The 13,056-nt window shown below is 43.1% G+C and overlaps 1 protein-coding gene across 1 annotated transcript in view; it reads right to left on the reverse strand.

Moving 5' to 3' along the window:
• OSBPL10 (oxysterol binding protein like 10) overlaps positions 1-3,720 on the reverse strand; it is a 120,611-nt gene extending 116,891 nt beyond the window's left edge. The window contains exon 1 of the mRNA XM_042806464.1: positions 3,259-3,720. Within this exon, the coding sequence (XP_042662398.1) occupies positions 3,259-3,566 (308 nt within the window). The 5' untranslated portion in view covers positions 3,567-3,720. The remainder of the gene's footprint in view (positions 1-3,258) is intronic.
• Between the last annotated feature and the right edge of the window lie 9,336 nt (positions 3,721-13,056).

Genomic DNA, 13,056 nt, shown 5'->3' on the forward strand with positions numbered 1-13,056 from the left:
CACTAACATCAAATGAATTCATGCAAAATAGGTTTTGCATGACAAGAAATGATTCTACAGAAACATATTTGTCCACCAAACCCACACAACTCACATTGAAAATACCAGCTACAACTCTCCTATACACACAGAACAAGTAAATCCCAAAAGAAGTGCTTTGTACTTCAATTCCAAGAAAATAATTATTTGTAATTTCATAGTAAAAACAGCCAGAAGCCCCAACGTCTCATACCAGACACAAGTGTTCTTAATCTAAAACATGGAATGTTTCGACATAAATTCTGCTCTCTGCATTCATACCTGTGTAAATCCACAGAAAGTTACAGACTTCAGTGAAGACACACTAGATGTTCAGGCCCCTTGGCAACTTTATCACACCACAAACTGCCTCAAAACAAAAAAAAACGAAATACAGCATCTACTTCTGCTTGTTATAAAGGTGAAGAACAACCTCATTTCCAGATCAGGTTGTTCCTGACCTGCGAGAGCAGAACAAATACATTTATGTAGTAATAAACAAGAGAGCCTCATAAATTCTTAAACTAAGAAGTAATACAGCTCTCCAGATTGACTCAATCTGAGGCTTTCCATTATTTCAGTTAATGCTTGTAAATGCAGTGTTATGCTTCAGTATTCATACTCAGTTGCCTCATCCGAAATAAAACTATCTTGCATATACCTGTTAAAGGTCAATTGATTAAAAAAAAGTGGCACTAATTTTTTGTAATTCAACTGACAATAATTTCTTTAGACTTGCAGAGCCTACTCTACACAGTAAGTGTTGGATGACCTAGGAGAGCCTTTCAACTTCAATACCACATGGAATAAGCTAACATTAAACACATTTAAGTTATTTAGGCTAATGGGTAAGGAGCTTTAAAAAGGAGGATTCCAAATCCAAGATCACTGAACTCCTCCAGTTCTTGCTTTATTTTTCCATTTTATTTATTTTCACATCATCTGGCTGTATTGATCATGTGGTTAAACAATCTTCTGAATTTACTTTACCTGAAAAAAACACAACACGTATTTCATTCAGTAACACGTATACTCTTGATTGATTTGCAGGTGTTAGCTATGAAGTCACTTACCAACTTGTATAGACTGAACTCCAATCCACAGAAAACACACTCCACAACAAATACTCAGAAGGCCAGACAAGCACGCTTGAACCCATGGAACACTACTCATTTACTGGACATTACATAATAAGATCAACTTTCTAAGTCTCAAGTTTCAAGTGTTCTGTTTAGAACATCTATCAGATTCCCCATCCCAAACAACAGATAGATACATTGGCAGAACCCAGTAAGTGAACAAACTAAAAAAGCTACTTAGCCTAAAAACCCTGTGCCATCATAAACCACATGCTCAAACAGGCAGATTTACAGGAAATAAAGCTGGCAACTGACAGAGCACAACAAAGCAGCATTTTGAAAGACTGCTAAAAATAAACAGACGTTAATTTCCAAGTGCTATGGTAGAATTGTTTAAGTGACATTTATGCTGCTTCCATTATGTTTTCAGATAAAAGTTTCTTGCACATACACAAATTATATGCTATTTCAAGCTGACAGCCTTATCAAAGATTTAATCTGTTCCCAAATACAATAAACAGGCAGTTCTAGACCCAAAGGTTTATAAGCAATGACTTCTACTTTGTAACTCCATAAGCTTACATGAAGGTGACCCTTAAAAATCATTCCCAGTAAGGAGTCACCATTTCTACAAAGAGGTGGAGGTGTCAGGGGGGAGAAAAAAGGGGCAGAGGGGGCTCTTAATTTTTAGTCATACATTTTAGTCCTATGTTTTAGGTATCAAAATGTGTTTACTTGTTTTTTAAACAAAAGTACAGGAGGACTGCATAAATCAACAGATACAAGTCTAATGTGAATCTAGCACAGATCTGCGGTAACCAAAGGACAGCAAAGGGTCTACGTTGAAGCAGTCTAGTTTTATGGAGATGAGTGTGTTTCCAAATCGTACCAGACATACTCATCATCGCTCACAGCTGCGCACCTATGCGTGCCCTCCAGTGTATGGAATCAGACCAGCTCCTGAAACTTTTCAGGCAGTGCTGCTATAGTACTCCTGCCACTGATTAGCACCACCCAAGTCAGCACGACAGCATCATTGGTATTTGTGCAATTTAACTCTGTCCCTTACAAATGCTGTAAAATGACTGTCAGAACACCAAGGTCCCGGCCATTCCCATGTTCCTACTGCTTGGGATCCCTTAATGTAAACAACAGGTTTTGGTGGGGTTTTTTTTGTTTTTTAAAGGTTTGCGCAGAGGGTATAACTAGTCCTGTAAATGTTCTCTCTGTAGCATTTGCTTCTCTTCAAAAACATCCCTGTGATGCCTTACATTAAAAAGTTGAGTTTTAGATACCCATCTTCATCCATCCACTAAGAGAACAAAGTTTAATAACTACAAGTAGAACGCTAATAAGAAATGTTCTCTATTGATTTCAAGAGATCCCAATACAGCATTATTAATTCCACCATCTGGCTTCAACTCTGTAAAAAATTTTGCACTGAGACACTCGATTCAAAACAGGACCTTCCTCGGGACTTCCACAGATGCGCATCAGCCTGTCCACACCCAACAAATTGCAGGACCAGGGCCCATCACCGTATCAACATAAATGAGGACTTGTCAAACAGGAAGGACAGAGCAACATAAGAGATCTTACTAAACACACAAGTAACTGTTTCCACTGTCCCACCCCGTAGCAAAAAAAAAAAAAATAGTACAAGTCACAAGCATGGCATTTTCCCCATTCATTTTAGAAGGCTCTCTCGCGCCCAGTTTTTCATTCTTTAGTTATCCAAGATAACTTCACAGGAGAATAGCGCGACAGAAGAGGAGCTTTAGGGCGGCACGCTGCCGGGAAATCTGCCCGGGCAGCGCTGCCCCCCCCGGCCCCCGCCCGCACCTGCGGCGGCAGCGCTGGGGCCACCGCTCCCGCCGGGCCGGCCCCCCCCCCCCCCCCGGCCTGGTGCCCTGCCGCCCCTTCGGCTGGGAAAACAAACCCAGCAAAAACAAAACGAAGGAAAGCGGGCGCGGAAGGGAAGGGAGCCCGGCCTCGGGCAGGGCTGGCGGCACAGCCCGGCCTACCTGCCCGCGGCGGCCGGGGAGGGGACGGCTCGGGGCGGGGAGGGGGGGGGGGGGGGCAGCTGCCCGGACACCATCTTGGGGGCGGCCGGGGGTGAGGAGCGGCGCCCGGCGCGGGAGGACGCGGCCCGGGCGCTTACCTGCTCTGCCAGCCCTGCAGGAGGTTGGTGTATTTGCTGAGGGTCCCTTCCAGCACCGGCTCCCGCCGCCGGCCGCCGCCGGCCGCCTGCGCGCCCCCCGGGCTGGCCGCCGCCGAGCCGGGGCTGCTGCTGCCGCCGCCGGCCCCCCCGCCTCCATCCAGCCTCCCCGCGGCCGCCGCCCGGCCCGGCAGCCCGCGGCTGGCGGAGGAAGACGAGGGAGACGAACCCGCCGACGTGGGGCGGCTGCTGCTGCGACTGCTGCTGTTGCTGCCGCCGCCGCCGTCGCTCACCGCTGCCGCCTTCTCCATGGAACCCCGGCGGCGCCGCCTGCGAGCCCGCTCCGGCCGCCGCTGCCGCCCGTGCCCCGCAAAGCCCTGACTCACACACAGGCGGCGCGGAGAGGGGCGGCGCCCGGGGGAGAAGGGGCCGGGCGAGGCAACGGCCGCGCCGCCTCCTCGCCAGTTGCTGAGGGGCGTTGGGCGGCGGTTGGTGACCCGCGGCTGCCCGAGCTACCCCCCCCCCCCACCGCCCCAGAGCTGGGCGCTGCCCCGGCGGTGGGAGCCGCGTGGGCCGGTGCCACACACACGCGGAGACCTAGGGCGAAAGGCGGGGGAGGGGGGGGAAGGCGTAACGTGCGCGCGGGAGTGCCCACGAAGCGCGAGCCGTGACACGCACACGCGTGCTGAGTGGCCGGGAGAGGTGACACCTCCCCCCCCCCCCCCCCCTCCAAGGAGGGAGCGCAGTGGGTGCGCGCGGGGCGAGCGTGTAGACACCCACCCACACACACCCCGAGTGGCTCTGGGAGAGGGTGTCCCCCTCGTGTGCGTGGGCGGGCTCAGCACCACCACTGTGCGTGGGGCGGGGAGAGCGGGGAGCCGTGCAAACGCCGTCTCCCCCCCGGCCTGACGGGCCTCGCAGGCGCCACGTGGCGCACACGCGTGTGAAGGGGGCCCATGCGTAGAAACACCCCCGGAGAGGAGGATGGGAGAGGAGGATGCTCGGGTGACGAAGCGGGTGGCTGACCCTGTCACCGAGCGCAGCCCCGGAGAGGGGATTGCTTGGCCCAGGCTGATGCGCGTCGCTGCCCGTTGTCCCAACACACGTGGCACCCGGGGGGGGTGGCCGGCCGTGCCACAGTACACCAGCGGCACAGAGCGCTGCCCACACGCAAGGAAAAACCAAGAACTGGGTGGTGTGCCCAGCAGCCAGGAGCACAACGGGCTTGCCCAACACACGGCACAGGCTGCTGCGCGTCATGTGTGTCAACATGCCAGCCATGTCATTCATCCGGACTTCGCTCAAAATATTGTGGGTCAGGTCAGAGCTCCTGAAAACGGAGGATGTAACCTCGAGATCACTGTGAAAAGCTAAGCAGGTCCTTGAACAGTCAGCTCAGTACAAAGCTCTGTGGTTACAAACCCTCAAATCACTTAAGTGGCCATCCTTGCTGTGTTAGCCAAGTGCCTCAGTTTTGTTACAGCGCGTATCTGCACAGCATACCAGAGAAGTAGTTATTGTTGTCAGTTTATATTTGGAGACCTGAAACACAGAGCAGCTCACAGAGTCTGTGACAAAATACGAACTGAGCTTAGCTCCTGTGCTTTAACCCTGTGGAAAGTTTTACAATCCTGTGCACTAGAGATTTTTTGAGTGTACTGAGTATCATGTGCTTCCCGTGTTCTGCACCTCAGAAGATGCCCAAACCATCTAAATCCACATGCAGTTAGAGGTCTACATTCCCCGTGTAAATCAGCATAGAGAGGAGGGCCCCTAACTTAGATTCTCCCAGTTTTCTCTCTGGAAAATCCTACCATATGTGTTGCGGTTGGGTAGCTGAAATGTTGGGCAACCCGATCCTGCATTTTGGGTGGTTAAACTTCTCACGTTTTAGCTAAATACTGAAGCACTGCAGCCTGGAAACTTGAAGTTTAATTTAGTGTTTCATTGGTGGAACATTCAATGCACATCTCTTGCAGTATAGACAAAGATTATGTACTCAGTTATTTTATAAACCGAAAATATTTTAGAGTGACTACTTTTCCAAGTCAGAGCTATTCCTTAAGATGTTCATGTAAAATTCCCCAATCCTTGTTTGCTATGGAAAGAAACACCATGACCACAATCTGAAAATCCTCATCCTTAGGCTCAACTCCACTACTTCTGATGACCACAGTTTGCAGAGGACATTGGAACAAACAAGGCATGCTCCTTGAGGAAGCTCAGACACTGCTTGCTGGAGATAAAGATGAGACCCCTTCATGTCTCCTCATAATCAGTTGCAGTGACAGTGCAGAAGAGTGGAACAAAATGTTTTGATGAAATAACGGTGTCACCACATCAGCCACTGCAACACATTACCTGTATGTGTTCTACATTATAGGTAATGAATCTAATTTTTCCTGTGTTCCACAGAATCTATTGCAAGAGAATTACGTCAGGAAGAGAAGCAGCCTTACACAGGCATAGAGAAGCCTCTCCATACCTTTGGATACAATAAAACTCAAGTAACAATGGTACAGTCATCAGGGAGTTTCTGAAATGAAAGGGACAACAGGCTATGTCCCCAAGAGAAATTCACAAAATCCCCAAACATTCTTCACTGCTGCTAGAAGGATTACCGTGATGTGATAACACAGGAATTGCTCTTACAGGTTATAAACTAGTTCATAGATGGGAAACGAAACAGGAATAAAAGGCCACTTTTCAAATAGAGGGAAACCGCTGCTCTGAGGTGAGATCTGTGTTACTCAGTATCTTCTTAAATCAGAATCCCTTAATTCACTCATAGTTAAAACTAGAATCAAGTGCAAAAAATCACAGAAGGATCTCACAGTAGTGACTAAATCACAGCTAAAATGGCAATTGAAATTAAATGTTGCTAAAAAACAAAGCACATGGGGAGAAAATAGCTTTTACTATGCATGCATATTGATGAACTATAAATTACCTATTGCCTCTCAGGAAAGAGAACTTGGAGTCATTTTAAATAGTCCTCTGAAAACCCCATCTCACTGTTCAAGGGTAATCAAACAAACAGCTGTGATGAGCTCATTAGGAAAACAGAAATAACAGCGTGCTGCTATATAAACCTATAGTACAGCCAGTGTCTGTATACTCTGTATTTATAATATTCCTTCAAAAAGGGCAGAGTAAAAACAGCAAAGGTATAAACCCCAGCTTTTCTATGAGGAGAAAGCTAACTAAACAGGGTTTTCAGTTGGAAAAGAGACAACCAATGTACAAAACAGAATTCAGGCTAATAGGAATGATTCTTCACCGTTTCTCATGTAACAAGAACTATGGGGCAGCTGCTCTAAATCAAGCAAAAGAAAATACTTTTCCATATGATTTATACTTGTAAAACTCATTGTAACAAGATGGTTCTGGATGCCAAATGTCTGGAAAGATTAAAAAAGCAATTGTTTTTGAAGAACCTTTAAACAAGGTTGACCAAAATGTTTTGGATGTATTCGAAGTTCAGAAAGGCCCTAAACTTCTGACCCCTCGGGGTCTGTTTACTGCACTGATTAAATAATCCCTGCCCTGTTCTTGAGTCTTTCTCTAAGCACCTACTAGTGGAAGGAATAAAGTCTTGGACTAGATAGACCTTTGGTTTAACCTATAGTGCAGCTTTTCATATACTAAGGATTCTTCCCCCTTGGTTAAGCAAAGGTCCTTTTTGAGTCGAATGCTGGCACTCTATGCAGCTTTTAGATTGTATTTAAGCAAAAGAGTATGTAATTCTTCTCATCCCATTTCCCTTCCCTGTATGTACATACTGTGGCAATCTAACAGAGCTGGACAGCCTTTCATAGCGATCTTGATATCAGTGAGCCCCCATCCTCATTTATTTTAAATTATTAATGTTCTTCAACATGACTGAACCTGTATTTTATTTTTTTTTTACTAGCTAATGGTCTGTCCCAGTAGAGCTAGACTTCAGGGTAATACACACTTAGTCTGATGTAATACTGCATGATGTATGCTTTGTTACAAGTATTCTTAATTAGTTATTTATTAACAGCAACCTGCCTAATGAAGGTTCTCACTGTTTCCAAGGTAACACAGCTGCACCTTATAGTTCCTCCTTTAAAATGTCACTTTCACTCTCTGACCAAACCAAAATTCTGCCTCTTAATCATTAAGTACCCCAAAGAATAACTCATTATTTATCCCACCTTTTAGAAAGGAAAACATCTGGTACGATAACATATTCAATACTGTTTGTCCTTATCAGGAAACAGAGATGTTTCTCCATCCTTTGCTAAACTACACAGTTTTAGCTTCTGGAACATGGTCAGCTCATAATCTATTTGTCAATTTCTGTTCCCTGGTCATCCTGGTTTGGGTCTCTATACCTTTTTAATGCTCCCCTAAAAAATAGTTTTCTAGAATTACTTTCCAATTTCTTTCTCCACCTCCTCCCACCAGCAGATTTCCACACAACTCCTTACCATCATAATCATATGGAGGAATGTATATAGTCTACAGAAACTACTTCTGCCCAGCCTACATTCAAGCATTGAACCTATTCCGTGGAAATGCCCTAAGGCTTGTTCAGTTTCACTGTCTCCTCCTCCTTGCCCTACAGAGTCCTCCTGAGACACTGCTTCATTTCTCATGAGCTTTGGAGACTAAAGCCATCTGTCACTAAATTGCAGGCAATACTTAGGGCAAAAACATACTACTGTGCTCCTCTACCACCACTGTCTGTAGACATCAGCAGTGGAATGACACAGACACGATCCCTGAAGTTCAGTTCCTGCCATGGTCATGCCTGCACCAAGGCTGCTCTCACTGATTCTTCCCCAATTGTCTGTAGTACCTGCTGGAGTGTGAATGCTGCCGGTAGAACAGCGCACAGCAGCAGCGCATCCTCTGGTTCTTCCTCAGATCCAGTTCCATAAATTTCTGGACTTGAAGGTCTAAAAGAAGCTGCGACCCCTCTAATCTGGCCATTTTCATAACACAAGGACTGTAATACTATATTCTATCTTATATAATAGTTTCACTTCGATGTAACCACCACATCATCCATGAGTAAAACACTTCTGACCTGAGGGTTTCAAGAACACAGAGAAGCTACCATTAACTTTGCAGTCTGCCAACTTTAGCATTAGCTTTACTGAATCAGTGTGCATCTTATCCTCACTCCCCGGTGCCTGTAAGCCTGCAATGTATGCTAAATATACTTCTTTGCCACACTTCATCCTGTTGTCAGCAGCTTCTCATCCAGGTTTCTCATCTACCAGCATAACCATCCTCCTAAACCTCGTTTGACTTAAAGCTGGTGACAGGGAAACAGTCAAGAGAGACACACCATACGGCAAAAGTACCCAAACTACCTTTGCTGCCAAAAACAGTCAAGCCCAGGAAACAGAGACGTGCTTGCAGGGTAATTTACTCTACCACGAAGCACTGCAAATTCATTTAGACTGAGGTTTGGGCTGCCACAGCTAGACTCTCATAGCTTGTTTACTCAGCAACAGTGCACTGCTCTGTAATTTGCAGGTTAGACCAGTTGAAACAGAACTTGATCAAAATGTCTGAGCCTCTGGAATACAAACTTCGGGATGGTTAGCTGGAGAGAATACTAGTTTATATTATGCATATTATATATATTTACATTGGATGTCGTTAAGTGTGCATGAGGAAGTGATGTGTATGACAACGATGACAAAAGGTATTTTCTACATAGCTAGAATCAACTGTTTGAACTGCACCTGGAAACAGGTAAGAAGCCAGTGCATAAAGAAACTAAGTGAGCATAAGAAACCAAGTAAGCATAAATGTCACTGACACTATATATTGTGTATTTTAGCTAGTAGGAACAGCCTTATTCTGCGCCAACTAACGTTTGAACAGTTATAGGTAGTCGCAAATACAGTTCTTTAAAATAGATTCATTCACACACTGAGGTCAGAAGAAAACACAGATTATCTAGCATAACCTGCTGGATAACAGAAACCCTTTTTGATGTGATGTAGAATTACAGATAAATGTTGATACAGCAAATCTTAACAGCGTGCAGGCATTTTTACCCACTGTTTTTCTAGCTCTGTAGTTAAACATTAGAGATTTTAAAAGTACACTAGCCCACTAATGATCAAAATCAAATTCAAGACCAGGCTGACTTTACTCCATGCCGCTCTCTTATATCATATCTCAAGCCAGTGTACAAGCTCTCTATTATCTCCCTTTTTCAGAGAGCTGAATGGTTCCAGTGGAATCTGTCAGATTTTAACATTTATTATTCAGGCAGGAGGCTGTATATCACTGTAAAAACATTCAACTTAGTGTCCATCCACTTTCTAAATGAAATATGTATGCACCTGTAATCTTACGCCTAATTTGCAAAACCATTTTCACATCCTAAAAATATTGCAATAGAGCACTTACACTGCAAAGTGTGTATTTAATGATAATATAATGCTAGTGTATGCCACTTGGGGTGTGACCTCATACTCTACCAACAGCAATTTGTATAGTTGTTTGATAATAACATGCAGTATCTTATAGCTTAAGAACCAGTTTTATTCAAATTGGACCAGTCCCTAATCCCCTTATTCACCCACAGCAGAGCTGTATTTTACCCACATCATCACTAATAATACTATTTAGGTAGTGTTAGAATCCACCATAGAGTGGGATGACAGTTTAAAAAAAAAAAAAAAAGGAAAGAACTATGTGCTAGAAATTAAAAATAAAACACAAAGATTTAAGATTTTTTGTCACTGAGAAAGGGAGAAAAATTAAATTAATAAAATTTTCTAACAACTACTTATGCAGAAAGTACTTTAGATTACTAATTTCAGACTCCATTCTGCAAGCAGTTTCATCTATGAAACCTAACTGAAACAAATAAAAGTTTCTAATGCAACATGACTGACTCCTTTTTTATGTACAAAGCTGCATAACAGATACTGGTAGGTATTTCAATATGTGTGACTGAAATATATAGACGTGACAAAACAGAGAGCATGTTTGAAACTTTCTGAAACTGCGAAACCTCATATTAAAACAAGCATAATCTTCACTCCCTTTTTCATGACAATGGTATAGAAAGTGAGCAGATTATAGAGATTTCCTAGTTTTTTATGAGTAATGTTAACACAAAATGCAAGAAGCTTAGAGCAAATCATGAGACCTATATTTTAACTGCTTTTTACTATGAAAATAAATCTCTTGTAAATTCAATAAACTACTGAAATATATTTGCCATTCAGTTCTAAATTTTAGCTCTCACCAATAAAGACAGTCAATACGCGTGTAAAAGGCTGTAAAACTTGGGGTTTCTTTACAGTTTGGGGACTTACAGTCCTGGGGGTTATATTTTGATTAACCCTGGAACACGTGATTTGTGAAATTATCCTGCGCTAGGGATGACATCTTGTTTGTCAGGGTTCACCACTGGGTGATTTTAATTTGGCTGATAACAGACAAATTATAATAGCTTGTGAAAAACACACAAACCAGAATTTCTCACGTATTACAATGAATAAGAGTAGTTTCAAACAAACAAACAAACAAAAAGCCATAAAAGGAGTGTGCTACATATTGCTTAATTTGTGCAAATGCTGGTTTAATTCTTTTGTGGTCTGCAGGTTTAATGCTGATATAACAGATAGGCAACATTATGTTCAGCAGGACCCCACAGCAGAGAATTGGCTATTATCTTCACTGATTCTGAAGAACAGGAGAACTGAGGTTTATAAAAGCCTGACAAGGTCATTTATCTAATCCTCTTATGGTTGCTGGACAGAAAACGGCAGCCTTTTTTTTTTTTAACTCTCTTCTCCAGTGACTTTGCTTGTAATGCTTGCTCTCTCATATCACACTCAGCCTTGACAGGAGTATCCAGTGGAGATAACCTCAAATATGCAAAGAGCTAAATTATTATTCCATCTCTCTGGTTTCCAGAACTCAGCAGTCAGCTTTCATCTTTGACTTTTGAGGCCTATTCTGCAAAACTGATTGTTCATTCACACATGGCATGATATGAGAGTATTCTCTGTGATTTCATAGGTAGAAACAAAAGTTGATTGTTTAGAATAAGCAAACTACAAATTCAGGAAGCTGCCATTTTTCAGTTTAACTTTTCCTGACCTTGGTCTTTTTCACAGAGGATGCCTGGAACAGGCACTCCTTTGCTGCAGTTCCACAAATCCAGACATTCTAAACTCTGAGCTCTGCCAGCTTCAATCTTCCCCCTGCTATGGTGATACTGTGTTACAGCCTAAAAATAGGGCTATGCTTTCAGAAAATGAAATAGCATTGAAGTTATGGAAGTTGATAAAGCAGATTCCAGACACTAATAACCTGAAATGACAATAAGTGGAAGAATCCAGGGGTTTGCACACACAGATGATTTTCTTCCTTCTTGATAAGATACACAGGAGACCGGAGAAGTTTGTTTTAATTTTTCTGACGAAGAAGGAATGTCTAATCTTACTATCCTATTAGGGAAAAATAGGGACCAGTTCTGAGGGACCTTGAAATCCTGATCAGAAGAGGTGAATCCCTAACTGACAAGACAGGCATTGGATCTCTAAAAAAAAAAATTTCTCACAAATATTTCAAACTGTCATCAGAAATAAAAATTTAAACAAACAATGTAACAACTCTTTGAAGACTCTCAATAAGAACTTTCCCCACCTAAATTAGGCTTCACTTAATCTGTTGTCAGTTTTTAAAATTCTGTAAATTCTCCATATAATTTGCAAAGCAGTTAAAAACAAATAGAAGGGATCTGAGGTTTTAGTATAAATATCAAATGGAACAGGAAAGGTCTTCAAAAGATCATGTACCTCCTTTTTTTTCTTTTAGAAGACTGCTTGAACAAAATCATCATCTAAAAGCTATAAATAAACTTATACACAGCATGTACTTCATAAACTCGAATAGGGTGTTACTATGGGAAAACAGAGACTATCTACTGATTTAATCTGCTCCCAGATCCCTTCATGTCAGAAATCAAATTCATATTGCTTTTAGTAAAGAAGGGCACAGAATTCTCTTGCTGACAGGGGAAAATGGGGCTTATAGGCAGAAACAAAGACAAGAATCAGTCACTTTGAAAGAGTTTTAGATTTTTTCTTTTCTAACAATAATGAGGACTGTCAATTCACTCTCAGAGCATCAGCAAGGTCTTTGGCAGTTGCTATCGCCTTATTTTGCCAGGGAGATCTGTTCTAACCAAGTTTAGACAACGCTTTGATAGCAACACAAACGGCTGGTCTACTTTAGAATTCCCAGCGGAGGTGGAGCTGCTCCAGTGTCAGCCTAACAGTGTAATGGGGAGTTTGCCAAAAAAGGCTAGGTTAGATGCAGTCTTTGGAGGCTGCACATAAACCACACATGTCAAAATTCTGGCAGTTAACTGCCAGGAAGTTTATAACCCAGAGAAATAGAAGACAAGTCTCCTAACGTAACTACAGGATTTTCTCACTCTCATGGAGCTTCAGAAGGAAAACTGATGTTGTTTGATGATGCCGTGCACCAGAAATAAGTCAGAGGTCATCAACCACAGAGATAACCAAGCGTTTCAGAATAATTTGAATCTTAGGAGAATATTCCAAAGGGAAGCAGATCTAAGCAAGCCAATCCAAGCCATTACACAAGAAAAGTGAAGGGTCTAAGGAAAAAATAAAAAAAATCTTTCTCTGCATGAAAGTAACTGATGCCTTGATGCCACAGGTTTTAAGATTATTTTTCTTTAGTTTAGTAGTTTTGAGGGAAAATACTACTCCCGTCTACACAAATTTTATGCAGAACACTTCTGACACATTCCTCACGCTC

This window comes from Tyto alba, unplaced genomic scaffold (assembly GCF_018691265.1).
Source record: "Tyto alba isolate M040663 unplaced genomic scaffold, T.alba_DEE_v4.0 Super-Scaffold_46, whole genome shotgun sequence".
NCBI classification, from domain to species: Eukaryota; Metazoa; Chordata; class Aves; order Strigiformes; family Tytonidae; genus Tyto; species Tyto alba.